At 39.3% G+C, this 27,228-nt stretch overlaps 2 protein-coding genes across 7 annotated transcripts; one reads left to right on the top strand and one right to left on the bottom strand.

Moving 5' to 3' along the window:
• Positions 1–273: 273 nt before the first annotated feature.
• Positions 274–27,228, top strand: ctgfl.L (connective tissue growth factor-like L homeolog). 2 transcript variants are annotated; one of them, XM_041572897.1, is made up of 4 exons: positions 274–647; positions 22,978–23,179; positions 25,237–25,439; positions 26,317–27,228. In XM_041572897.1, exons 2-4 carry the CDS (start codon positions 23,005–23,007, stop codon positions 26,656–26,658), a joined length of 720 nt encoding a protein of 239 aa, XP_041428831.1. In that variant the 5' UTR covers positions 274–647; positions 22,978–23,004; the 3' UTR covers positions 26,659–27,228. The 2 variants fall into 2 exon arrangements, with proteins under 2 accessions (XP_041428831.1, XP_018085653.1); XM_018230164.2 differs by lacking the exon at positions 274–647 and adding an exon at positions 22,274–22,417.
• Positions 2,780–15,201, bottom strand: ddah2.L (dimethylarginine dimethylaminohydrolase 2 L homeolog). Of its 5 annotated transcripts, none has more exons than XM_018229071.2 (7): positions 15,099–15,201; positions 8,229–8,703; positions 7,925–8,024; positions 7,533–7,606; positions 7,133–7,252; positions 5,836–5,979; positions 2,780–4,959 (listed from the first exon to the last, which is right to left on the bottom strand). In XM_018229071.2, exons 2-7 carry the CDS (start codon positions 8,490–8,492, stop codon positions 4,843–4,845), a joined length of 819 nt encoding a protein of 272 aa, XP_018084560.1. In that variant the 5' UTR covers positions 8,493–8,703; positions 15,099–15,201; the 3' UTR covers positions 2,780–4,842.

Below are 27,228 nucleotides of genomic sequence, written 5' to 3'. Positions count from 1 at the left end.
TCCCAATGGGACCAGACTGTAAATTATATCCTTATAAACGGCGCGTTCTGACGCCAGAACGCGCCGTTTATAAACTTAAAGGGACAGCACTCGCAGCTGCTGCCATCGCCTCTACCCGACCTTCCCACCACTATAGCTTTCGGCTCTGCATTTGCTTACCTCCCACAACGCGCTCCACCCCCTCCCTTCGGCTTCTCTTTCCTTCATAGCAGATCTCACTCCAGTAAAAAATCTGCAGCTGCTCACTAACGTTCTCTTCTCCATTTTCACTCCCCTCGCATCAACTATCTGAAGTCTCGCTCCCCCTCCCTCACCCTTCCAAAGTCTCGCTCCACCTCCCGTCCACTCTCTGAAGACTCGCTCCGCCTCCTTCCCTTGCCTTCACCCGTCTGTGATGCAGTGAAAGAAAATGTCACACAGTGCGGGAGCTAGCCTTCAGAGTGGATGGTAGGCGGAGCGAGACTTAGATAATGTAAAGGGAGGGTGAGAGAGACTCCAGGTAGTGTATACAAAGGGGAGGAGACTTTGGTAATGCAGAGGGGGGGGGGGCGCAAAAATGGAGAGGAATCCTGTGAAGAAAAAAAGGAAAGAACTACATCCCAGCTGCAACACACATGTGACATGACCATAGCAAGGAAGAAATAAAGGTACCCAGCTAAATATACTAAAGTATGGCATAATTTAAAAAGCAAAGAACTCGTCAGAAAGTACAAAACTGAACCCAGAAATTGTAGATTATAATGAATAATGTACCCCCCACTGAAAATTTATAAAGATATTAAGTCACCTCGGAGTTATGTGACCTGTATAAAGCACTCGGCCTGCGGCCTCGTGCTTTTATATGGTCACATAACTCCTCCGGTAACATAATATCTTTATAAATTACAGTAGGGGGTACATTATCCACTATATAATACACAAAAGCCATGAATATCTTGTAAATTATATCCTTATAAACGGTGAGTTCTGATGTCATTTCTGTCACGACTCACTAAAACTTGTGTATTATAATAAATAAAGTACCCCTGCTGTAAAATATGAGGATAGTTACCTCGGAGTTCCATGACCTGTATAAAAACACTCGGCCTTCGGACTCGTGTTTTTATATGGTCATGCAACTCCTCTGTAATTTATAATATCCTTAGACTTTACAGTAGGGGGTACTTTATTCACTATATAATACACAAAAGCCATGAATATCTTGTAAATTATATCCTTATAAATGGTGAGTTCTGATGACATCAGTTATAAACAGTGAGTTCTGATGTCATTTCTGTCACATGACTCACTGAAATTTGTGTATTATAATAAATAAAGTACCCCCAATTGTAAAATATGAGCATATTAGAATTTACCTCGGAGTTCCATGACCTGTATTTTTATATGGTCATGAAACTCCTCGGTAACTTATAATATCCTTATATTTTACAAGAGGGGGTACTTTATTCACTATATATACAGCGCTACATGAATACGCAGCACTGTACAATTTTACAGAGTAGAGAAGTACACACAGGGAGGACGAGAATAATAATAAATACTAAATAAGTAACAAGCATAGAAATAAATATAAATATACAGAGATTAAGGGGGCGATTTATCAAAGGTCAAGTTGTATTTTCCCAAAAAATTTGAGTTTCAGTAAAAATTAAACATTTTTGTGTTAACATTTTTTTTGAATTTTTCAAGATTTATTATGCCCCGAAGCTACAAAAAGCCAGAATCTGAAAACACTTCAGTTAAAACCTGTAGAGGTCATGAAGAAGTCAATGGCAGAGGTCCCTTGAACCATTTGAAGATGTTTTTAGCCTTCGTGATTTTCAGATTTATTTCTTATGCTTGAAAACTCTCAATTCGAGCTATTCAAGGCTTTGACAGTAACTCTATCAATTTGAGTATTGCATTCATTTGATTTTTTTACATTCGGGTTTTCATAAATAAGCAAACATTCGAGTTATGAGTTTATTCCAGGTAGAAAAAAAAATTTTTTTTTACCAGTTCAGAGCTACTGCCCAATATGACCTGAACAGATTGACCCACAATGAACCCATTGCCACCCACCTTGCAACAGAGAAATATTTATTTTATTTTAAGAATGTTAGTGCTACATGTTTTTCAGAATCCAACCCGCGCCCGCGTTTAACCACCTGTTACCTGCTTGCAAATATGTGCTGCAAGCATTTGGCTTTAGCGTCTATCGAGCATGCCCCTAATTAAAGTGACAAACTGACTCACTCAACTGCTACTGAGAAATATGATAGGGGGTAAACTTAAATAAATAACAGATTTTTTTTAAAAGCATTGGGAAAAAGTATGTTTTTGTGGTGTACTGTTTAAAATATGTTTCATGAAGGTGAACTAGCCCTTTAAATAGCAGTAATAGTTCCCTGAGATTATGTAGAACAATGAGTAAAGGGTGTGTTTATATTTTAGAAACATAATTGCTTATTCATTTTCCAAGAAGGGAATCTATTCTTAGATTGATAGTTATGCTTGTAACAGATAAAGGAATTAATGTAATATAAGTTCAGAATTTAGAAAATCTTAGAAAGCCCTAAAAAACCAAACAGACTTGAATGCTTGATGTTCCTGTGCTTTCCAGAAAATCTGTGCACCACCCACTGTGGAAAGTGGAGGAACGTAAAGTGCCAGAATCCATAACAATATAACCTGTCACTTTCCACCATTGCTACACAGCAGCTTGTTTTAATGAACTATAGTAGTGTTTGTGAAGCAAACACGTGACCAATTGTTACACAAAAAAACCCAAACCATTGTCCAAGTTTTAAGTAGTAGTAGTTTATTTGTAAATTTAAAGGAATATAAAACAATCACCCCCAATTCCCCAGTAAGAAAAAGTTGCTCTGTATATGGACAGGGGTTAACAGAAAATAAAATGAAATGTTATTGATAGGAATGTTCCACCAAATTAAACTAATTTGAATATCACTTTGACTTGGTGGACCTCTCTCTCTCTCTAGGTCAGGTATCCGACAGTATCCCTTATCAGTAATCAAGTGGGATGCTGGAAGTTGTAGCTCAACATCTGTAGGGCTGCAGGTTGCACATCCCTGATGTAAGAAGCTGTTATAACCATATTGTTAGTCATTTACAAGTAGGAAACCTTGATAAATCTGTGATACAGCCAATGATTATATATGAATCTCAATTATATTTACTGATATTTAAGATACCCTATTTTTATCTGGTGGAACATCTCCAATAAGGTGAATGGAAGACATGAAGAGTTAATGCAAATAAAGTGGGAGAGCTACTGGATAATGGTGTGATGGGATAAGTTAGGCTTCTGACTAGCTCTCAGTACAGTTTATATTAACTTCGGTTACCTCCTTTGAGCAGGCCGACTCGCTATAAATGAACCTGTGCTCCCCGCCCACTATGTTATGTCCATATGTCAAGTCTACAGATGTATTGGCCTATGTGGGACACATGGTCTTTAGAAATTAATTACTGCTTAATAAACACACTTCCTGGTCTGCCCACTTTTATTTTGTCGTTGATCTAATCTTACAATGAAGGCTCACAGTGGTACATATGAACCCCCTCCCACTGTTATTAGGGAGTTTGCTCTATTACTGCATTGAGACATGTGATTTGTATTATTTAGATGGTAGAGTCAAAGCATGGCCAATACCTACAGAGCCCTGCAACAAGTCAGTTTGGGAACTTCTATTTCACAAAACTTTGATATTTTTTTTTATGCACAGAACCCTCATTGTCGTCCCCCCCCATACTTCTGGAACCTAAGTAGGCACTGGGTCTGCTGTATATTGTTACAGCATTAATACGTTTTAAGGCTATTTCTGCCTGACTTATTCTGAGATTATTTTCTTTACTAATGGTTGGGAAGAGAGGTAGAGTAAGATGGAAGGTGGAAGTGGGCGCAGAGAATGCTACAATTACATAGTGTGGAAAACAGATTAATTTAGCACCAGAAAGTGTTGTGAATGAAACATTTGAACATTTTTCCATTGAAGTGTTGTATAAAGGTATGCATCAACTGAATAATGCCGAATATAAAATATGAAGAAATGCTTATTAATATAGTAAGAAATAAGGATCAATTAGCAAAATATTGCACTAAATGTAAAATCTTACGAGGTCTCCCTCTAGTGGCTATAACATATTAACGCATCATTGAAAAGAGGATTACATGTCATAATGCTGTTAACTGGAAAGTCTGGAAAAAAAACCTGTATTTCTTTAAAGGGATAATTCAACTTTAATTTAACTTGAGAGCAACTTTTCAACTATTCAGTTTTTTTTTTTTTTTTTTTTACAAATTACATATTGTCTCAAAATATCACTGTCTATATCATACTAAGTTAATTTTAAGGTGAACTACCCCTTTAAGCCCACCTTTTAGCAGAACCATCCCACTCACACCCAAAAGCCAATCGACTAACAAAAAGTATAATAGACTTACAGCCTGCAATTCATGAGTCAACTGTAATGGAATTCGGTTATTGGGTAACAATATGATTTATCTTAGCATTCATCTTCAAATAATTCACAGGTCAAAACTTGCAAGAATACAAAAATCCTGTCAGTTTTTATTTGTGTTTTCTCAAATTCAAAAAAGGAGAAAATTCACCAGGAAAATGATACAGAAAAATAATGAAATCTTTAGGCAGCCTCGTTCTTTTGTGCAGGTGTATACAGTTATTCTACAGAAGTGCATATATTGTATGTAAACCACAGTTGTAAGTTTGCACAGAGAGATATGTAGAAAGTGTACATATACACCCACACGAGAAGCAAGACAGCCTCTATACACAGGGCTCCAGTCGGTAAAGTGATTGGCAGAATATGGCTCATAAATCAGATTTCTAGCTTGCGATTTATTAATATAGAGCAAGAAGTCAGGCAGCCTCCAATCTTGGACAATTCTGTGCAAGTAGCTGGGACAAGAGTGTAATCTGTCAGTTTCTGGAACACCTGAGAAAGGACAAGTTAAATTCTTAGCGATAAAAATGTAATAGTGGTTTTCTGACGACATTCATACAGAATGTACAAGTTCATTCTGTAGTGAAAAAAAGAACAGGTGTATAGATTCCTCATTTAGAGACTCAATCCCATTCGATAGGAGTACATAAATAAGATATATTGGCTAGTGACCCTTTTGAAAATAACGCTGATTGGGCGTGTGGGTGTGACCTGTGCAGTGTCGGACTGGGACACCAGGGGCCCACCCAAAAACCTTTGACTTGGGGCCCACCAATTAATTTTAGACCAGGGGGCCACTCTTAGTAGTATTGTTCTTCCTCTCCTCCCTCAACCTCTATTCTCCTACTCTTTTCTTTACATACTATAATCTATTATTCCATCTATTTAGCCTCTTTGTTCTCATAGAATTTGTGAATAGCCATGAAATATGCCAAATGTCTAGCAGCATGAGGGCCCACTGACACCTTGGCCCACCGGGACGTTTCCTGGTATCCCGGTGGGCCAGTCCGACACTGGACCTGTGTTTTAACAATGGCTTTCTGCAGACTATGCCAATGATATACAGTAGAACCCCCTTTTAACATCCCCTGATTTTAAGTTTTCCCTCATTTTACATTGTTGTTTTGTGGTCCCACCTATATATTATGCATAACACATTAACCTGATTTTATACCATTTTTTTCTGGTCCCCTGAAAAATGTAAAATGGGGGTTCTACTGTATGTTCCATTTTAGACTGCAAGCTCTTATAAGCATACCATATATAATGATCCAGGTGATCACTAATGGAGAGGCTTGAACTGTACAACAGAATGCTCCATATAATATTTCCCTGTATAATATATAACCATGCTACATAAATAGGCACCTGAGCACTGTTGGGGTACTCGTCCGCACTGCGGTGAATTAGGACATTTGATTTGGGCCCCACACGAGCATAGATGCAGTTAGCTGCTGGATCATCAGGAACAGTCAGAGTCTCATAGTGATGATCGGTCAGTTGTTCCATAGTCTGTGAAAGATATTTCACAAAGAATTGTTAGACGAGGAATTACTCAATAGAAGAAATTATGTCTGGGCTGTTACATACCCTTGTAAGAAATTCACATTTAAAACATAAAAATTCTGCACTGGAGAGATTAATATATGGTCCCAGCACGAATTATGAGTAACCTAAAACAGAAATTAGACTCTTGCCAGCATATGGGGGCAGATTGGATGTGCAGGGAGGTCACAAACTTTCGCCTTCAACTCTTTAATGGAACATAAGCCCAGGGTTCCACAATGCAATGAATGGCAAACTGCTGTGTCTATTTATATTAGGGAAGGCTTTTGGTGTCCTTTTAAAAGTAAACCCCAAAGTCATCATCTTTTAATCCACACAAATACTATGACCTAATTTTAATGTTTTAAGGGGGCTCCACGTCTCCAACTCCATATGAACCAATAAACAACTGTACACTATAGGTTTCTGGCCACATAAACCTCAAATGCAAGCTGACACACCCATGGGAGGTGCAGAAACCCCTTCCAATTTTAGACTTGTATGAGTGGAATAAGCAAACAACATTATGACATTCACACCGACACCTTCTCAACCCAAAAGCACCTGTTGAGGAGCAGCATAAATACTTAAGATGGCTAACTGTAATTGATAACAAAAAGAAAATATATTGGGAAACACAAAGATCAACAACAGCCAACTACTATATGCTCATTACAGATATACAAGTTATTTTGATGATGGTAGTCTGTTTGAAAACCCCAGCCTAATGGGAAAAAAACAAGATTTTGAATATTATGTTTATAATGACAAATAAACTACTAGAGGATTTGTGCTTGCAAAACTATGTAGGAAGGACATTATGCACACATTGTACAAATCTGGATTAGCTTTAATGTATTCAGAACATGTGTCAACAGGCCAAGTATATGGAGCATCCTTGGATGATTCATTTTAATTTATTTCTCTCACTACAATTAATTCTGATTGCACAAAACTGCAGCATGGGGCAACAACAGGTTTTTCACCGTTATATAAACAGCAACACAGATCATACTGGAAATGATTACTTACAATTTAAAGTAAATTAGCCCTTGTGTTAAGGATGCTTATAAAATGGGTCCCTGAAGGAACGGAATTACTAATCTGAGAGAAAACTCACCTTCAGTGCCTTTCTCGCTGTATCACTGCTTCCTATGACCAGGGTGTCAGGTCCTGCCATACTGCAAAAGCTTTTAAGGTGCATGTCCCCAGACACAGGAACAGTTGAAACAGCATAATCCTAAAGAATATTAAGATTAGCAGATTTAGAAGGTTATGTAATAAAAGGCACGAAGTTTGTCCAGGAGCAGTAACCCATAGCAACCAGTCAGCAGGCAGCATTTACAGGTCGTCTGTTTAAAAGCAAACATCTTATTGGTTGCTATGGGTTACTGTTCCTGGGCAAACTTAGTGCATTTTATTACATTTGAAGGTTAATGAGAAATAGCATAGTAGCAGGAAAGGGATATATGTGATAGTTTGAAGAAGGATGAGGAGCAATATAAAATGAATAAGAGTACCTGGTAGGTCTTTGCCACCATTTCAGCACCTCTAAGATTGGTCCATTTAGACAAGCCTACAAAAATCTCTGAACCTGTAATGCAGGAAATAAGGGCTAGTAGTTACATTTTAAAATGTTATACAAAATATTGAGCGATATGGTTGTGTGGATGAGAAAGTTGTCTGGAAAGGTTTAGATGCATCTTTCTGGACTAGAAGGGAGAACCTGGCCACTAAAGGAATGCAGAGGATGGCAAAACTCAGGATGATACATTTCAGTACTTTCCTCTGTGGAAAACTGCACTCGGGTAAACCTGTATACCAGTCACACAAAAAGCCTAAAAAATCAGGCCTTGAGCCTTACAAAACCAGAGTCTAGAGCAAACATTACAAACAGAAGTATTTTACCCACCTGTGAAAAGTATATCACTTGCATCCAGAGTGGCATTTTCATCACTGAGTTCGCAGACTCGGAATTTCAGCTCCTCAAAGATTTTTTGCAGGCCTTCAGTCTGTGAGAAACAGTGGAAACAGAGCAGGGAAGGGAGCAGTGAAAGAGGAGGAGTGGGGGGGAGGGGGAGTAAACAGATGCTTGATTTAATCTTTAATTTTCAAATAACAGATGGCAGATTATAAAACCAGAATGAAGAACAGCGAGCACATAATCATATACAGTAAGATTAAAAATAAATAGAAAAAAACAGAGCATGAATCACCTCTTTCCTTCGTGCAGGTATCCATGGACGGGTGATGAGGGCTGTATCTGCTATCACTACAGCTGTGTCCCCTATCAATTGGCCCCGGGGCAGTTCCTCATTGGGGGGCAACTCCACCACCTGCAGCCCAAGTTTCTGTCTCAGGATGCCACAGTAGACTCCATTCTCACGTTGAGCCCGTGCCAGGTCTACCTGACCATTGGCTTCTTTTTCTAAGGACGAGGGGACACCCCTCACCACAGCGTGAGTGTAGCGCCCGCTCATTTCTAGGTATCAAGGACAATGAATTTAGGAAAAGGGGTGAGAACGGTAATTCTTTTGCAATGTATCTCCTTATTATGATATATGCTTGCAGAAATCTATAGTTTCCTATAGATGTCTCTCCTTTCAGATTGTTTCCCCTCTCCTCCCTTGTCTCCCACTTGGTTAAGTTCCTCTTTTCCCTGTACACCGGTTTCCTTCCTGCATTTACTTCCTGTGAAGAAAGAAAAAAAAAAAACAAAAAAAAACCAATAGTTAGAACAGATACATACTATGCAAATCAACACTTATTGTTCTGGAAATACCTACAGATTGAAAACCTAGGATGTGTCATAAAGCAATATGGAAAAGCACAGTTATCACAGAAATTTGTTTTGCTACAGAACAGTTTTTTAGACCAGCAAACAAAATCCTTCTTGCTTTTTTTTTTCTAAATGTTATATTGAAAGGGGAGTTACCCGGGACAGATTAATGTGCAGGCTCCCCTAGGCTATAGCTTAGAGGTCAAGTGTGATCAGGGGCACATCTATTTCTAATTATTATTTCTATTTCTTTCAATACTTCTTTTTATTTACACTGCTGTGAGAAAAAGGCAAGGTGCATGTGTCCAGATGTGTGCAGATCCAGTGACCTTACTGCTGTGCTCCAATCCTGACCCAGGTTTATGCATGCCTGCATACCCAACAGTAACCTAGGGGTCTCACATCCCATTTATCTGCCACTGGAGATGCCCATGAAACAGGAGCCACAGGAGAGTAGGAAAACCATGTAAGACCTTCCCTATAGCAGTCAAGAAAAGGTTTAAGGATCTGTTCTTATATTAAAGCATGTTGTGTCTTTCAGACTTGCAAAAAGGAAAGAATTACCGATGATCTGATTTAATTTACTTTATTAGGTAGTTCCCAATATCATTAAAAAACCACAGCAGGCATTGTGTATAGCTAGCCACTGCATGGAAAACATTGGACAGTACTGTGCTAAATATACGAGTGCTTGCAATTACAGATGCACCAAATCCACTATTTTGGGATATGGCTGGACCCCCGAACCCTTTGTGAAAGATTCGGCCAAATATGGAACTGAATCTTAATTTGCATATGCAAACTGAGGTCAGGAGGGGGAAAAATGAGAACTGCGTATGTGGCAAAACGATTTTTAAACTTTCTTGCTTTGTGACGAAAAGTTGCGTGATTTTAAGAATTCGGTTTGACCAGGCATGAGGATTCGGTCAAATCCTAATTCTGCTTAGAAAGGCCAAATACCAGATAGAATCCTGGATTCCTACATGCAATGCACTCAGGGGCGTAACTACAGAGGAAGCAGGCTGCAGGGGGACCTACGAGGTATAGGGCCCCCATGAGGCCCTAATTCATATTCAATTCCAATAAATATTTGTAAAATAGGTCAACTTCTAGACATTTTGGGGACCTTAAAAAAAAAATTTGCTGTGGGGCCCAGTAATATCTAGTCATGCCACTGAATACACTGGCTATGACTACAAGGCAGGAAGTATAGTTCAAAACTGACCAATCATATCTGGGAATGTTTGGCCACATTACAGGAAATGTTCATCTTGCCAGAAGTTGTAGTAGTTCATTTATAAGCTCAATTTGAAACATATATATCTAATACAAGTATGGGACCTATTATCCAGAATGCTTGGGACCTGGGGCTTCTTTGTTACAGTTCGGCTTTTCGCACTACTGCACGTGCACACCTGCGCAAAGAAGGAAGCCGATCGAGAAAAAAACGTAGGCAGGGCTGTTCTTCATTGTGACATGAGCCAAACCAAGATACCTGGCATGGGGCTGCATTTATTATAGATCATTATCAAAAAATCTCTTATCTGGTTTAATGTACAATGGACCTTTCGGAGTCTTATTATATACTGAGCAGTACTCAGGGGTGCTTCGACAATGAGGCAAGTTGAGGCTGTCGCCTCAGGCGGCAGCGCCCCACTAGGTACCAGGGGCAGCAAAAATGCTGGCTCCTGGTACTTTAAGAGCGATTTCCGGGGGGGGGGGCAGCAGCAACTGCTGCTGCCTCAGGTGGCGGAGGGGCCAGGATCACCCCTGGCAGTACTGTAATTTGGTTTATGAGGCTCTGTCAATGATAAATCCCGTAGAGGTATCATACTGATGTCTCCCTAATCCCAGCACACATTTGCAGCCTTTAGCAATATATCTGGAGGCTGTAGGTTGGATAACACAAATATGAAGTGTAACTTACTACATCCTGCCTCACCCCTACCACCTTCCCTATATTGCAAAACAGCCCTCACAATCTCTGTGTTAAGGTTTATGAAGGAAAAATAAAAGGCTTCTTTACTAACAAATATTCCTAACTGCTCCAGTGTAGTTACCCATAGTAGCCAATAAGATATTTACTTTAATTTTCTATTTTATAAACTGAAATAAGCCATGATTTGTTGCTATGGGTTACTGCCCTTTTAGGACTTTCGTTAGTAAATGAGTGTTAATACTGGAAGTCTGTGTACCAAAGCAAATGAAAATAACCAAGGCCCATTCTAGAATGGAGGGCACTGTTGGATCCACTGGCATAGTCTAAACTTGATGAGTGATGGATGCCTTGTAGATGATTTGCTGGAATGGATTAATAAGTATATATATTCAGCAAACGGTGGTCTTCCTATAAGAAGGGGGTCTAAATCTAGCAGTATGTGTATCCAAATGCCTGCACTATGCAGAGATAGGTATCAGTAACTGTGAATCAACTGAAATGGATGATTAAGTAACCCTAAATTGAACCACCATCAGAAACCCATTTTTTCTCTTGGGTCACTTGTAACATGATTTTACAGACAAGACACTGATTTCCCCTCACTTCAGTTGTTCTATCAGTGTCCACCAAAGGCTGTTAAATATTTTGACCAATTATCAAAATTTTCCTGAGAGTAAGGAAAGTTTTTAGCACACTGACAAATCTATGAAAGAAGATGCTAGATTTAATTTGTCAGAATTTGTTTAACAGCTTTGAGCAGCTGAACAATGTAAATTGTAATGGGTATTAGTACCCTCTGAGCTTTCTTCCAACCAACAAATTGCAGGAGGAGAAAAGCTCGGAAAATTTTTCCCCTCAGTGGATCATTCCAGTGCAGATAACTTTTGGATTGAACAGTTTATTTTCTGTAATGTTTAACCAAGTGGTAACTAATGCTACCGCTTGGTAAAATTTACAGTAGTTATACCTAAAAAAAAATGCAAATTATGGGGTGAGTTATCAAGCAGAGGGTTTGCAGTATGTAAAGATTAGGCCTACACACTGTGAGCTGAAAATGAATAGCAAATATGTATTTATAAATTAAGTTCTACGTTGTATTAAAGGGTTTAAACAGCCCTTAAAAATAAAAGCAATGTTTTTTAAGGATTAGAAATGGTTTAAACTAGTTGCCAAGTTCAGCAGTTAGTAAAGAGTTAAGTAGTGCTCTGGCACAAAGGGCATTAAGGTCACATCTGGCATTTTGTTTTTATTATTTAATGGAAAGTAAGAGAGGGAGGGAAGGAAGGGGAAGAAGAGAGAGAGAAAAAAGGGATGGGGGATTCACTGGACAGATCCAGAGCTGAACAAGGAGAGACACCCAGACAGATAGAAAAGGAAGACAGATGTTCTGGCAAAGAAAGACGGAGATGTGCAAAGGGAGAGAGTGGCCTCAAACACACTGAGGACAGAGGTGGGAGAATAAAGGGCCATTAGAATGGAAACATCAGGCTAATGCTCCCAATAGAGAGCAGAGAGAAGGGCCAGACATGCAGATAAAATGGGGATGAGGCAGTCTGAGGGATTACACGCCAGGGAGTGGGGGAATGTGACACCCTGCAGGGTGGGGAGAGCCAAGAAAAGGGGTGTGTGGCAGATAGGGTGGAGACTGCAGGAAAAGGGGGATTGTGACAGCTGGGAGACGGGGAATATGACAGTTTACAGTGAGGATAGAGGGGGAACTGAACCGTCAGCACGGAAGGGGGAGAAGGCTGACAAGTGAATAGGGAGACAGCCAGCAGGGAAGAAACAGAGTATTGAGATGGGAATATTGCAGTTTGCAAGGGGAAAGGAATAGTGATGGGGGGGGGGGGGGTAGTGAAGGCTACAGCCATCTGGGGGCAGAAAGGAAAGGTATGCAGGGAAAACTTAACTGTGACAGTGCTGAGCAGGAAAGGAATAGAGGGAAGACTGACCGAGAGTAGGAATGTGACAGCTAGCAGGGAGGAGGAGAAGAATATGAGAGAGAGAGAGAGAGAGAGAGAGCAGGGCGAGGCGCAGAGCTCAGGGCCCGGCGATACAGGGACGGATGAGGGAAGGGAGTGCAGGGTACAGGCACTTACCGCAGGGAGGAGAGGGTGCAGCCACGTGACACGATCTTGTCCCCAAACCGCAGAGCACTGGGGGTCAACCAGCCCAAAGCGTCCCTGCTGCCTCCCCCTTATCCCTCCCTCTATCCATCCCTCCCTTCTCTCCTCCTACAGACACATCATAGCTAACACACACACACCAGCTCACACAAGACATGTTGGATCCTTAGCTCTAAATCAAGGAATGGGCAGTTACCTTCAACTACCGGGCGTATCGCTCCTCTGCCTGCCCAAACAAAGCCACAGCTCTTGGCACAGAGGAAACCGTGGCTGCTTCACCCACATGCAGGGAAACAGTATCTCTACTAACAACTCAATTAATTGCTATGCGGGAACCGCACCCTCCACTTTCCCTTCATGGCACCCAGCGAGGGATGCGGACGTTTGTCAGGTCCCTCAGGGCTCTTTTGTCATAGGCCAACCATCAGGAAATAATACATCTCCTTCCACCTAATATCCAGACCTCGGCCAATACTACCTCTCCCAGGTCCCTCTCCCATTTCCCCAATGCCCAGTTATCAGCAGTAGTGTAATCAGATACCAGACCTCTGGGCTCACTTCTGTCCACCACATATCGTAACCCCCATCTCTTCCACCGGATTTATAGGAAAATATCCAGCGGCAGTGGAAGAGGCTTCCCCCCCAAAATTGTTATCATATAGTCATTCAAAGGCTGCACATCTAAAGCTGCTGCCCTACACAGGGGTCATTGAGTACCTATACAGTAAATATGCCTCTGGATATTGTGGTGTTGTACCTCTCCCCATTCCCTAATTCCAAGACATTGTGATCATTATCTGTCCCCTTTCCCCAAACGTCAGGAAATCATACCTCTTCCCAATCTCCAAATATTGGGATATCATACCAAACCCCTCTATCTCAGGCTCTTACACTGTTAAAGCATTTAGCACATAATGTAGAGGAAAGCTGAGACCCCACCTTTTTGGTGTGGGGCCTCTTCAAGCTAAATAGGATTAACTGGTCTAACTGGTGCAGATTGAAACCTCACCCCTTCCCACATTATTCAGGTGTCTCATTTGGCAATTATTCATCTTCTTTTCCTATAATATCCAAACATCACAGTGCACAGTCATCCACTACCTACCACTCACTCCTAATGCACAACAATTCCATACCTACCTCTCATTCCTAATGCACAGCCATCTACCTCTCACCACTAATGCGGTCATCAGCCACATACCTCTCACAATTAATACACAGCCATCTACCTCTCACCACTAATGCACAGCCATCAGCCACCTACCTCTCACCAATAATGCACAGCCATTAGCCACATACCTCTCACCGCTAATGCAGTCATCAGCCACCTACTTCTCACCATTTATGCACAGCCATCAGCCACCTACCTCTCATGGCTATTGCACAGCCATCTACCTCTCACCACTAATACACAGCCATCAGCCACCTTAAATCACTTAAATGTAATTGCCATTTATGGTCTGCCTCAGCAGTTGCTACAGGTTTTGCAGCAGACCTTACACCCACCTGTTTTCCAGATGCTACTGACTAAGTTACCAACCATAGAATTGGAAATGCTCAGAATTTGGCTGAAGATGATGTGGAGTAGGATATGACACACAAAATTCCATTTTCTTCACCACAGTAAATCGTGGCCATGAACAATGAAAATGTTGATAGTATAAATATATTAATGCAAAGAAAGAATACAAAGAGTTACGCTTTTTGGTTTTGGCTCACAGAATGTTAAACCTATTTCTCACCACTAATGCACAGCCATCCATTATGTATGAATAAGCCCCAATAAACACTCATCCACTACATACTACTCACCTTATAAACAGTCATCTGACTCAGTACCAAGATCTGAACTCTATATGCTAAATAGGAGCATAGCAATACATCCACATATGTGGAGGATTCAGGCTGATATATATATTTATATCTGGTGGTAAATGGGTGAAGCGAGAATCCTTCCTACCAGTATGCATAAATCCATCTAAAGCCCTGCCATTTAGACATAACCCTCTCAGCCATCTTTGGAATACACAGCCAACTGTTACATTTGTCTCCTTATAGTCAGCAGCCCATTTCGAAGCCAGAATTCCTAAACTCATCCTTCTTTAGATGGTTATTTTTTCTAATATCCTTACCAAATCCTCAAACCTATTAATAAAGGCATCAGAAACTCCTGCTTTTTAAAGATCAGAATACAGAGATCTTTACCCCCATGCAACACAAAGCAAAATAACACACCTCTCACCTGATTCAGGTCTACAAACACTCATCCATTCATTATTGTTAGTAAGCCTGTATTTCCTAATTAGGGAGGGGCTATTTATTTGACTCTTACTAATAATATGCTCGGTTTAGAGAAAGTCGCAGAGTTTGATAGTACTTGTGTGTGAATCAACACACTGGCCAAATAGTTGTTCTGATCAATGGAACTTAACATCTAAACAAAACTCGCTATAAAGAAGCAGAATTTGGTTTGATAGTGCAGATAGCTGATTAGAGCTAATTGCTGATATGAGGTATTGCTACTCCTAAGTAAAATATATGCCTGATACTTTAAAAGAGTAGGTCCATCTTTGCACCAGTATAGTAATCCATAGAAACCTAGTAGATATGTAGTTGAGAAGTAAAATGCACAAAAATAATAAATTAGCAGGAACATTCCCTGGTATAAGATGGCAGCTACTATTTCTATAGATGGTAGTACTTCCACTGCAAGTTGACTCACTACTATATATATATATATATATATATATAATATATATATATATATATATATATATATATATACACACACACATATATCCAGCACAGTGTTATAGTATATATGATTGCTGAACATATATGCATATCTAAATGTAAACACTGGTGAGAGGGAGTCTTATCTTGATAGTCCAACATGTGTATGAGCTAATTGGATCCCATTTGTTACAAATAGTGTTACACACATGGCTATCTGGGAAGTCACATACATACACTTTTTGTGTCTCATATGTAGCGGTCTACCAGTTCCTTGTATACATTTGGTTCAGTGTATTGGTGACAATAGGAGTTGCGTTGCATTTATTTTTAACGTTTTTACTATTTCCCTTTATGTTAGAGTGTATAAATTAGCCCCTGTCTCCTCTTCTTATGTGTTCACATTGGCCAGGGCTCTCTGACCATTTCTGTCTGCCCAGGGATTTCAGCTTCACAAAACTGGAGTTCATTTTATTTCATTTTTTTAACCATGCACCATTCATTCATACCATCCAGTACTATACTTTGCATTGTCATTACTGCACAGAATGTGTTGTGCAGGGGGTACTGCATTCATTGATTTATACATTGAGTGAATTGAGTGAAGTAAAATGCTGACATCAGTTGACATGTTGGGCTGGGAAGATTTCAGCAAAGACCTGCACTTCTGAAAAACATAAACACAGTGGTGCCTGAAAGCCCTTTTGAAGTTACAATATTTCTGTATAAAAATGACCTGAAAACATGATCTGTTTTTCATGCAAGAAACTAACCCAGTTTAATAAACGAGTCAAAACATTATACACGTTCATTCAGAGGCGGGCCAGGCGCCCTAGGCAACCCAGCTCGAGCACACATGCACAGTGACGTTCTTTGCACATACGTGCTGGTAGAGGAGCATGCAAGTTGAGTGGCAGGTCTAGGGGTAGGCAGACGAGGTAGCTGGCCAGCGCCCCCCCTCTTTTACCCCTAGTTTCCACCTTGTGTTCATTTATTTATCGAATGCCTTAATAACGGTCATGGAACTCTGAGGGGACTTTTAATATCCTCATATTTATAGGGATTTTTTTTTTTACAAATGACAGTATGACAAATTACGGGCATCCGTTAATATATTTCCTCCAGCAGAATCCTGCGTTGAAATCCATTTTTCAAAAGAGCAAACAGATTTTTTAATATTTAATATTGAAATCTGACATGGGGCTAGACATGCTGCCAGTTTACCGGGTGCCCTCAGCTATGTAACTAGTACTCTGATAAACTACAGTCACTGTTTACTGCTGCACTTCAAAATGGAATGATATCATCCTCTCACTTTCTCCCCCCCCCCCAGCAGCCTATCAACAGAACAATGGGAAGGCAAACAGATACCTGTGCACTAACACCTGCATTGCTAAAAATGCTCCCAAGCCCCACCTAGAGGTAAATATAAGAACAGCACTCAATAGTAAAAATCCAAATCTGGCTAACCCAAGTCACAACAACTTCAGTTACATTGAGTAGGAGAAACAACAGCTTATCTGAAAGCAGTTTTAATGTTAAGTGTTGGCTCTTTCTTAAAGCATATGGCCATGCAAAATGACCTGTGATGGCTGCCTACACACCAATATTACAACAAAAAACATAAATGTGGTTCAAGAAAAAAAAAAGGTAGAATGAATTATTTGCAACATACACAGGGGCTCATTTATAAACTTTGCGCAGGGCAGATTGGTTTGCACAGCGAACATATTTGCCCTGCACATGATTACATTTATAAAGATGAATAAGAGTGCTCAAACAGAATTGTGAATTATTTTTCACATTGCAAATGTCTATAAGAGCTTTTTAAATATGGCAAAAAACCCAAATTGTGAATATTATGTGGACACTCTGCATTTGAATTATGCCACAACTTTGGTGGCAGAGAAAATATTTGCAAAACAGTTTCGCAAATTGCGAATTTATGTTACTGTCAACACTATTTTCGCACACAACAACCTTGCACAGTGGGTGCACTCACGCAAACACCCATCTCATTTGCGAGCCATTTGCGAAAATGTATTCTCAATGTGAATTTGCAAAAAATGGAAAGACGGGCACAGCAGTGCAATATTTTAGCATTCAGGTAAAAACATGGGCAATACAACCATTTGCGAATAAATATGTGCTGCACAAACTTTTTAAACGACCCCCACAGTATAATTTAGTAATAAAAACGATACCATAAAAATCATGACAAAATCTCTTTAACAACAGGGGATACATTACTTATTAAAATACATTAGTCAAGTGAGCCATGTGACAGAAATGATATCACTAAGCATTATTACCAATGACATCACTAAGCACTATTTATAAGGATATAATTTACAGGATATTAATGGTTCTTGTCAGGGGCAGGCAGAATAGGCACGTGCCTAGGGCGCAAAGCTGGGGGGGGGGGACACCAGGCAGGTATCTGCTCAGTCGCCTACCCCATGTCCAGTCCCGTCTCTAACCGACTGCCGCTTCTATTCATTGTGTAAATGTGTTTTTGCTCTATCGAGCGTGCACTCAGCCGGCGCCATGGCCAACCCGGTTGCCTAGGGCACCAGGTCGGGTTGGCCCGGCTCTGGTTCTTGTCTATTATTTATATATATATATATATATATATATATATATATATATATATATATATATATATACCAATTATTCAGAGACCAGCACTGAGCTGCCAGACTGAAACCCCAGAGACAGGAACATTAAGGTAAAGCAGTATACAATAAAAGATGAAAAACAATTGAAAAAAGTCTTTGTTTATGGAGAACAATTTGAAAACAACTGAACTGAAAAAAGTGTTTTGAAGGTGAACAACCCCTTTAATTGAATCTGTCATCACAATCAGTGTTGGACTGGGACACCAGGGGCCCACCAAAAACCCTTAGACCAGGGGCCCACCCAAAAACCTTTAGACCAGGAGCCCACTCTAATTATTATTTTCTTCCACTACTCACTCAACCTTTATTCTCCTATTCTCTTTTCTTTACATACTATAACCTATTATTCCATCTATTTAGCCTCTTTATTCTCATAGAAATAGGCAATGACCATGAAATAGGCCAAATTTTTAGAAGCAGGAGGGCCCACTGACACACGGGCCCACCGGGAGTTTTCCTGGTATCCCGGTGGGCCAGTCCAACACTGATCATAATATTTTCTAATAGGCATGACCTATTGTATAAAAGATGCCCTCCTCTGATGTATTTGTAAAGAGTAATCATGTTATCATGTTGTCTCACAAGTGCCTTTACTCCAGAGGAAACAACTCTGACTGTCATGATTTACAGCAGAACCCCCATTTTATGTTTTTCTGGGGACCAGAAAAAAATTGTGTAAAATCCGGGAAAATGTAAAATCAGGGAAATGTATTATGCATAATATATGGTGGGCCACAAAAAACATGTAAAATGAGTGACACTTGAAATCAGGGGATATAAAATTGAAGTTTCACTGTAATTAGTTGCATGTCTCACTACTTTTTCTAGCAGTAATATTCTTCTTAAGAATGGGACCCAAACCTTTTTATTTTTAAACAATTTAAAACTATTTTAGTTTACTCCCAATGCCATTTCATACTCTACTTTAGCCTAATAGCTTTTTTTGCATGCTTTATTGGCTTCTTTGTACCTAATAAAATTTTCAGCTGACCCAGCTAACTTAAATACCTTACCAACCTCAACACTAACACTTCTATCAATCCTTGACGTTTTGCTTTGTGATGTTTTCTTTCTTGCTTACAAGGGGAATATACTGATGTGTATTTGCGAAGCAGCATTTTAAAGACTTTCCATTTTTCTTCTAGGTTAAATCCTGTAAAAAGTCTTTCCTAGTTAGAATGTCTAAAATATAATGTCTTAGTTACTCCCTTAAAGTGATCCTGGGACTAAAAAAACTAAAATATTAAAGTACATTCAAAGTTACCTATAGATCATGTTGATCATTTTTTGTGATAGTTCTGCTTTTGTAAGTAATTGTTACTTGAAGCTTCTAAACCTGACTGTTTTGTCCAACCTGACTGTCCCTTCTCAACCTGTCCCTTAGAATTTTTAACAAAGGACTGCAGCACAAATATGGCAGCCCCTCATATAAGAACACGTGGAATAAGATAGGTAACACGTCACTATTCTCCTATAAACCAAGATTTCACTAACTCCTCCTAGTACTTGTGCAGGCCCGGACTGGCAATCTGTGGGTTCTGGCAAATGCCAGAGGGGCTGCTATAAGGTGCCATAGAAAGTCAGTATTTAGTGGGCTGGTGGGGTCTGTTTGGGCCTCTGTGTGGGCTGATTGGGCCTCTGTGTACCTGAAATGACAGGGCCTATTTTAATTCTCAGTCCGGGCCTGTACTTGTGTACATTTGCTTCCCCCAGCATCCCAGCTTACTTGGAGCAGAGGCGGGGCTATGTTCTGATGAGCTGATGCATCTGCTCAAGAAGACCATGTCATAATTACTTTCACACTAGTTCTGGGGATAAATTCATTATTATTAGTTATTATCAGATCCAATAGAGCATATAGCCTAGTTGGTTCCTGAACTACTTGAAATCAGTGAGTTGGAATCTTATATGTCAGTGTATGGGCCCCCAGACAGGTCTGGCTGAAAATTAGTCTTATATCAATCAGGCAGGTTTGAAAATCCCATTGGATAGGGGGCTCATCGGCACATTGATGCAGTCCTCAACTGGTGGGTCTCAGTAGGCACCAGTGAATGATTAGATCATTAGCCATAGGGCCAAGTAAGCCAACAATTGGATCAGCCTATTTTGCCCAGTATGTGGGTGGCCAAATTGGACTCCTGTCCCCTTCTGGGGACCTCTTCAAACAGAGGGGAGCAGTTACTGTTAGAGTTTTTTTGTAACACATCCTTAACAGTTTAGACACTCCTATGGCTTCTTAGCCTTCTTTCTCCCGGCACAGTGAACTCTAGTGATGTGCGGGTTGACCAGAAACCCTCGGTTGAGTAGGTTTGGGTTCAACTTTGGCCAACCATTGTGGATTAGGCTTGGGTGTGGGTCAGATTGGGTAAGTACACTCCTCCACTGCTCCAAAGATTTCCTGTCTTGGAACCAGAGGTGCACATACAACTAGTGTACAGAGTGAGAAAAAACAGGTACAGTTTTGGCACTGGTCCTACACTGGCAACATTTTAGGGTTAGGGTTGGGTGCGGGTTTAGGTTTTGCAGGTTAGGGTTGGGTGCGGGTTGCATTATTCCTGACCAGTGCATCACTAGTAAACTCCCCTCCATTTTGGTGCAATAAGTCACAGTAATATTGGTTGTATCCCAAGGAAAAATCAGGCCAGTGTTTTAGGAACCCAAATCCTTCTTTCCTATACCAAGGCGCATTTAACTCCATAAGCTCCTACTAGCTTCATAAAGTTGCATGGGGCACAGGAACATTTTCTGGAAAATGGTCACTGGAAGACCTTGCATGGGACACTGGTAACATTTCTGAAAAAAGGACACTGGAAGATCATTCTTTAGCACTTTACAGAGATTATACATCATTCACCTCAATACCTGCCCCAGAGCAGCTTACAATCTAAGGTTCCTGTAACATTCATACACATTTGGGTCAATTTAATCAGGAGACAATCAACCTGCCTGTATGTTTTTGAAGCGTGGGAGGAAACCAGAGTACCTGGAGGAAACCCACACAGCCACAGGAAGACATACAAACTCCTTGCAGATAATGCTATAATCAAACTCAGGACCCAGTGCTGGAAAGCAGCAGATCCTAGGCCCCTGAACTTCTGCTGTAAGGCCCTCTATATTCTATTATTTTGTAAGCCCTGCTCATGTCCATGTTTATTCTGTGATAATTTCTGTAGAAGCTGTGACAGTCCAGTAATTCCTACTTCTTTGTTGGGTTCTTTTTACTGATAATATTGGGCATTTCACCTGGCATTTGGCATGAGCAGCCTTTAACAGTCAGTGATTTTGACCTGTTCTGCCATTGACCTGGTTTGCCAGGTGTCCTGTTTTTCCTGGTTCCTAGTGAAATTTCAAAGAAGGGGTCATATTCTCAGGAGGCTGTTTTGTCAGTTTTCATGATCCACTTTCTTTCAATATGTGACGCAGAAAGAAGTCTTTATCTCAGTGGAAAACACTTCCTATATACTATTGAAAAAAACACTTTTTTTATTTTGCATCTTCTGGTGGTTTAGATAAATAAACCCAAAGGAAATGTTTTCTGATAAATCCAAAAACTATGAATAGCTCCTACTAAATGAACAATGTATTTTATGAAACTATCTTTTGTTCTAGTTTTATTGTAACAAGGGAGTTAAATATTTTAAACAAATCACCAATGTACATTACTTAAAAATGGTGATTTTAAAGGATAAAGCAGAAGCTAGCTCAATGATAGAGGAGAGCCGACCTGTTACATTGTTTCAAGAGTCAGAATCAGAGAAAAGAAAGGAATAGACAAATATTGCTTTCAGTTTAAAACCCATTGAAAATGTGTAATATATTTTCTGAAATTGTTTGGCATTACACTTTCTTTCAGAACTATATGAGCAACCATGTACCAGAATACATTACCTCCAGGAAAACCCCTATATCCACATTGCAAATATCCGTTTCCTCTGTCTTAGAACTTTATCTCAACCTCCAGACATGCTTTATTTTTAAATCACCATATTAAAATGCCATGCCCCCATATTAACCCTGACCCAAGCTTCCCTTGCAGCTTTATGTCAATACTGCAGAACACTCGGATCATTTTCAGGCGAATATGGCACTGTTTAACTTTATTGTAGGTTTGGTATTGTTAAATGTGGCTTTTGTCTTCGGAGATAAACAGGTACATTTTTAGAATTTATTTTTGTTAACAATATGGTTAATATTTGCAAATATGCAAGGGCTAATTTATTATTAATTGAGTGGTGAGATTGGTTCTTTCATGTAAAAGGCACATATGAGTTATTTAGCTTGCTAGTTTTTTTTACATCCATTGCTTTTTTCCCATGGTCATTTTATTCTGAACATTGTGGTTTATTTATTTTTTTAGAAAATATAAAGCTTGCCACTTTTTTACATTGAAAGACATTAAGATTAATAATGAATAAGGATTCAAATAGTGGGATTTATATAAGGTTGCAGGTAATATTTCAGTAGAAAATGGAGGTGGATATTTTCCCATGAGATTTTTGTTTGACTTTGTAATGCAGGATGGTATTGCAGATGTGTTTGTATGATAGCAGTACTCTCTTCTCATTAATGTTAACCACACAACCTTTGCATTATTTTTCTAAACGTATTTAATTCAGACATAAATATATATTTCACTGTCACTAGCATTATCATTATATGACTGATGTTAAACTGCTAAACAAGGATCTACTTTTTCCCTTTTTGCTCTAGGGATGTCCCCATAATTGTGAATGCCCAATGAGTGACACATGCACAGCAGAAGTAGAAAAAATCTCAGATACCTGTGGTTGTGGATGTGAGGTGTGTGCCCAGGAAGATGGTGACATATGTGATGGACTAAGACCATGCAATCCAAATCAGAACCTCAGCTGTGAATATCCAGACTTGCAGGGCAAGCCAGGAGTATGCAGAGGTATGGGACTTCATATTGTATAAAGACATAGAAGATTATGAAAGAAAATAGTCTATTGATCCGGTTAACCTTGTGTTTGTTAATACAGCATGAAAATAAAAAACTAGAATTCAGTAAAATCTTGAACCACTTCTAGATTTCCACATCTCTGAATAGTTTCTAATTTAGGTGCATGCACATTCTACAAGGGGTAACATAACCCCCTTTGTGTTCTGCTAAAAGCTCCCCCTATACAAATCAGTATTTCATTTGCTGCTCCCAGTGCTTTACTGATTGCTAATTATTCTTCAGGGTGCATTTTACTTACAGCATAATAACAGAGTTTTAACAGAGAGTTAATCTGCCGCTCATACTCTCATGTTGATAATAGCAGTCTTGTGCCACAGGGTATTATCAACAACATGACAAAATATACATTCATATATACATAATATATGTTAAATAAAATATAACAGCTTGTAATTTTGCTTAAAAACCTAGCTTGGAAGGCGTTGAGTGAGCCTAAACATCAGCCTAGTTGTCTGTAGATATAGATTATAGGGTTTACTTATCTGTCATAGACTCCTTCAAGTAATGCTGCAACCTCAAGGGTTGTGGAATAAAATACATTTTGGATACCTCTACTTGTTCATTTGAAAGGAAAGCTGTTACACATCACCTAGGCTGAGCAGCAGAATTTTAATTGCTTCCACAAATAGTAGCAATAAAAACATCACTTGTGCCATGGCCATATCTTAAAGTCTATGATGGCAATTTGTTCCAAAATGCTTATATAGCAGAGTGAAGAATGCTGCTCTGATTTCATTGTTGTCTGGAGCCATTATAGCAATGGCATTTCACATGGATTTTATCAGTGAGTTTTAACTGCAGAATACAGAATCTTTTAACAAACAGTAATATGCTATGGGATGAGTTAAAACATTTTAAGTAAATAAATTATAGGTATGGAATCCGTTATCCGGAAACCAGTTATCCAGAAAGCTCTGAATTATGGAAAGGCAGTATCCCATAGACTCCATTTTATCCAAATAATCCACATTTTTCAAAGTGATTTCCCTTTTCTCTGTAATAATAAAACAATAATTTGTACTAAGATATAATTAATCCATATTGGAAGCAAAATTGGCCTGTTGGGTTTACTTAATGTTTACATGATTTTCTAGTAGACTTAAGGCATGAAGATCCAAATTATGGAAAGATCCTTTATACGGAAAACCCCAGGTCCCAAGCATTCTGGATAACCGGTCCCATACCTGTATCTCTATATAGCACGAGAAAAGTGAAAAAAAAAACCTAGTAAACAATCCCTGAACTGACCGTTATAGTAACTACTAGGTCCCTGAAGTATTGCTTAGAAATCTCATGTGCAAATGTCATGTGCTCTTCATGAAAGAAGATTCAGTCATTTGTACATTTCAGTAATGTTCTCTATCAGTTTACATGTTGTTTCTGCACAGTATAATTGCATAATGACCAGAATTTTTTCTGCATCATTTCTGCATTATTTTGCATTGTGTATGCATTCTTGCCCAGAGGCCAATAAAGACTATTATTTTAAACTTTTATGGAGTATGCGCTGCTGTCCACTTTTTGAGAAACATGGTGGAAGTTACCGGGAGGACTTGATGCCTCTCCAAAAACAAATGGTGCACTTAAACAGCTGAATTTGGTAGTGTTTTTCTTGCAGTATTTGCAGTTAAGTTTCTACTCTACCCCAAATCCATATACAGTATATGTTAGGGAAGTTAAACTTTAAATTTCACTTCCTTTTTTTAAACTAGGACCATGTCCGCTTTCTGTTAGTCTTGTTACTCTGTTTCTGTGGCCTTGGATATTCTTTTATTAGTATGGTAGATTCTTGGTACATGTAGACAATGTCTATGAATGGAGTGAGCTGCTTTTAGAGTAGCACTATATCACTTGGAAAGTCAATCAATATGACTGTTTTAAATAGTAAAGCTATTGTGCTATAGTCTACAGTGCTAGACAAATATACTATGGTCCAGTTGAAGAGCATGTTAAATGGTATATTTTTCTCTTTTTTGATTTATTTACAGATATAAGCAAGGATAGAGAGACAATTACCAAACCAGTAATTTGCAATAAGGATCCAACAGAGTGGACACCATGCTCCCGTTCTTGTGGATTTGGCCAGTCATTGAGAATAAAGTATGACAAGGAAACTTGCACTTCCAGAGCAGAGAAGAGATTGTGCATGATTAGACCCTGCAAAGGGGACTACTCCACAGCAAACTACACAGTAAGAAAGAGGGAAACGGGAAATATAAGGAAAAAGATGGAGAAAAACTTGGCATGGGGAGGGAAAACAGTGGGAGAGACAAAGTAAAAGCAGAGATATTGTAGGATGGTTCTTAGTTTAGTAGTATTCCCTAGGCAAAGTTATTGGCCGGAAGCCTCACTTATGAGTTCTGCTTAAAGGAAAACTAAACCCTCAAATGAATACTTGAGCAACAGATAGTTTACATCAAATTAAGTGGCATATTAAAGAATCTTATCAAACCCAAATAAGTAAACCCATAAGTAAATATTGCCCTTTTACATCTCTTACCTTGAACCACAATTTCATGATGGTCTGTCAGCTGCCTCAGAGATCACCTGACCAGAAATACTACAACTCTAACTTTAACTTGGCTCATGTGACCTAACATGTATGGTTTGTTTGGTATGTTTGTGTGCACTGTGAATCATATGATCCCAGGGGGCGGCCCTAATTTTTTAACATGGACAATTTCTATTTATGATTACCCAATGGCACATACTACTAAAAAAGTATATTATTATGAAAGTGGTTTATTTACATGAACCAGGGTTTTACATATGAGCTGTTTTATGCAATATATTTTTATAGAGACCTACATTGTTTGAGGGGTATAGTTTTCCTTTAAGATCAGAATGTAGTTATCTATGGTGTTATTATTATTAAATGGCCTTGCTGAGTTGGCAGAGACAACTTTCTTTAAACAGATATTTTATTCCATTGGGTCAAGCTTTGGGAAACACTAGTTGCATGATATCATTGTTCTATTTGATCTCAGCAAATAAAAAATATCAGCTGGGACTGAAGCAGGTGGGGTTGTTTTTTGTTTTCTAATGTCTCTTTCTTTTCCTTCTCTTAGCTTATGAAGATTACAAAAAATTGCAATCGTGTCTTACGCTGGTCAGAACCTCTCAGGCTGAATCACCGTGGATGTCACACAAAGCATCCTCTGCGCCCCAAATTCTGTGGGCTGTGCTCTGATGGGCGGAAATGTTTCCCCTCAGATACAGAGACACGCTCTGTGCCCTTCAAGTGTCCCCTGTCTTCCAAAATAGTTAAACGCCAGTTTATGTGGGTGGTGAAATGCCAGTGCAAGAATTTGTTAAGTGCTAAAAACGGCAAAGCAGAAAAGGGACATAAAAAGAAAAAGGAGAGAGAAAGGAAAGAAGAAAAGTTTAACACTATAGAGGAAGAAATGTAACTAGTACTGAGGCAAGGACAAAGACTGGAAGAAAATGCTAATAAAGATTAATAACGTTTAATAAAGGGGCACAGACTGTAGGTTTGATTACATTAAGAGCAGTAGCCAATGGGAAAATGTGTTGTTGAAAACCAACATATCACAGCTAAGTTGCCCAAAATTGTCTCTGGAGGAAACTTTGGGAAACTTAGTGATATGCTGGTTTTACTGCCACCAACTCCACTTATTTCCAATGGAGAGGCATTTTCGGAAGATTTGTCGTCCACAGTTGTTCATAAATAATCGCGGGCGACAAATCTACCTGTCGGTCACTGTCCTAAGTAGAGATCACAGTAAAATATGATAGGAATCAAACTGTGATCCACCAGCTGTCCTATGGGTTATCTTTAGCTTATACATGCATGGTTTATTTATGTACTCATGTTTTTTAAGTGTTTCAGTGCTCATTGATCTTTACACATAAAGAGATATTGTGCACTTCTTGGCTCAGTTACAGTCTTTTTACTTTTGCTATCACTGATGACAAACCTTCCTGTGTCAATATAAATGCAATAAAGTGCCATCATATGA

This window comes from Xenopus laevis, chromosome 8L (assembly GCF_017654675.1).
Source record: "Xenopus laevis strain J_2021 chromosome 8L, Xenopus_laevis_v10.1, whole genome shotgun sequence".
Lineage (NCBI taxonomy): Eukaryota > Metazoa > Chordata > Amphibia > Anura > Pipidae > Xenopus > Xenopus laevis.
Note: the sequence above shows the minus strand (reverse complement) of the source record. Positions and strands in the feature narration are given on the sequence as shown.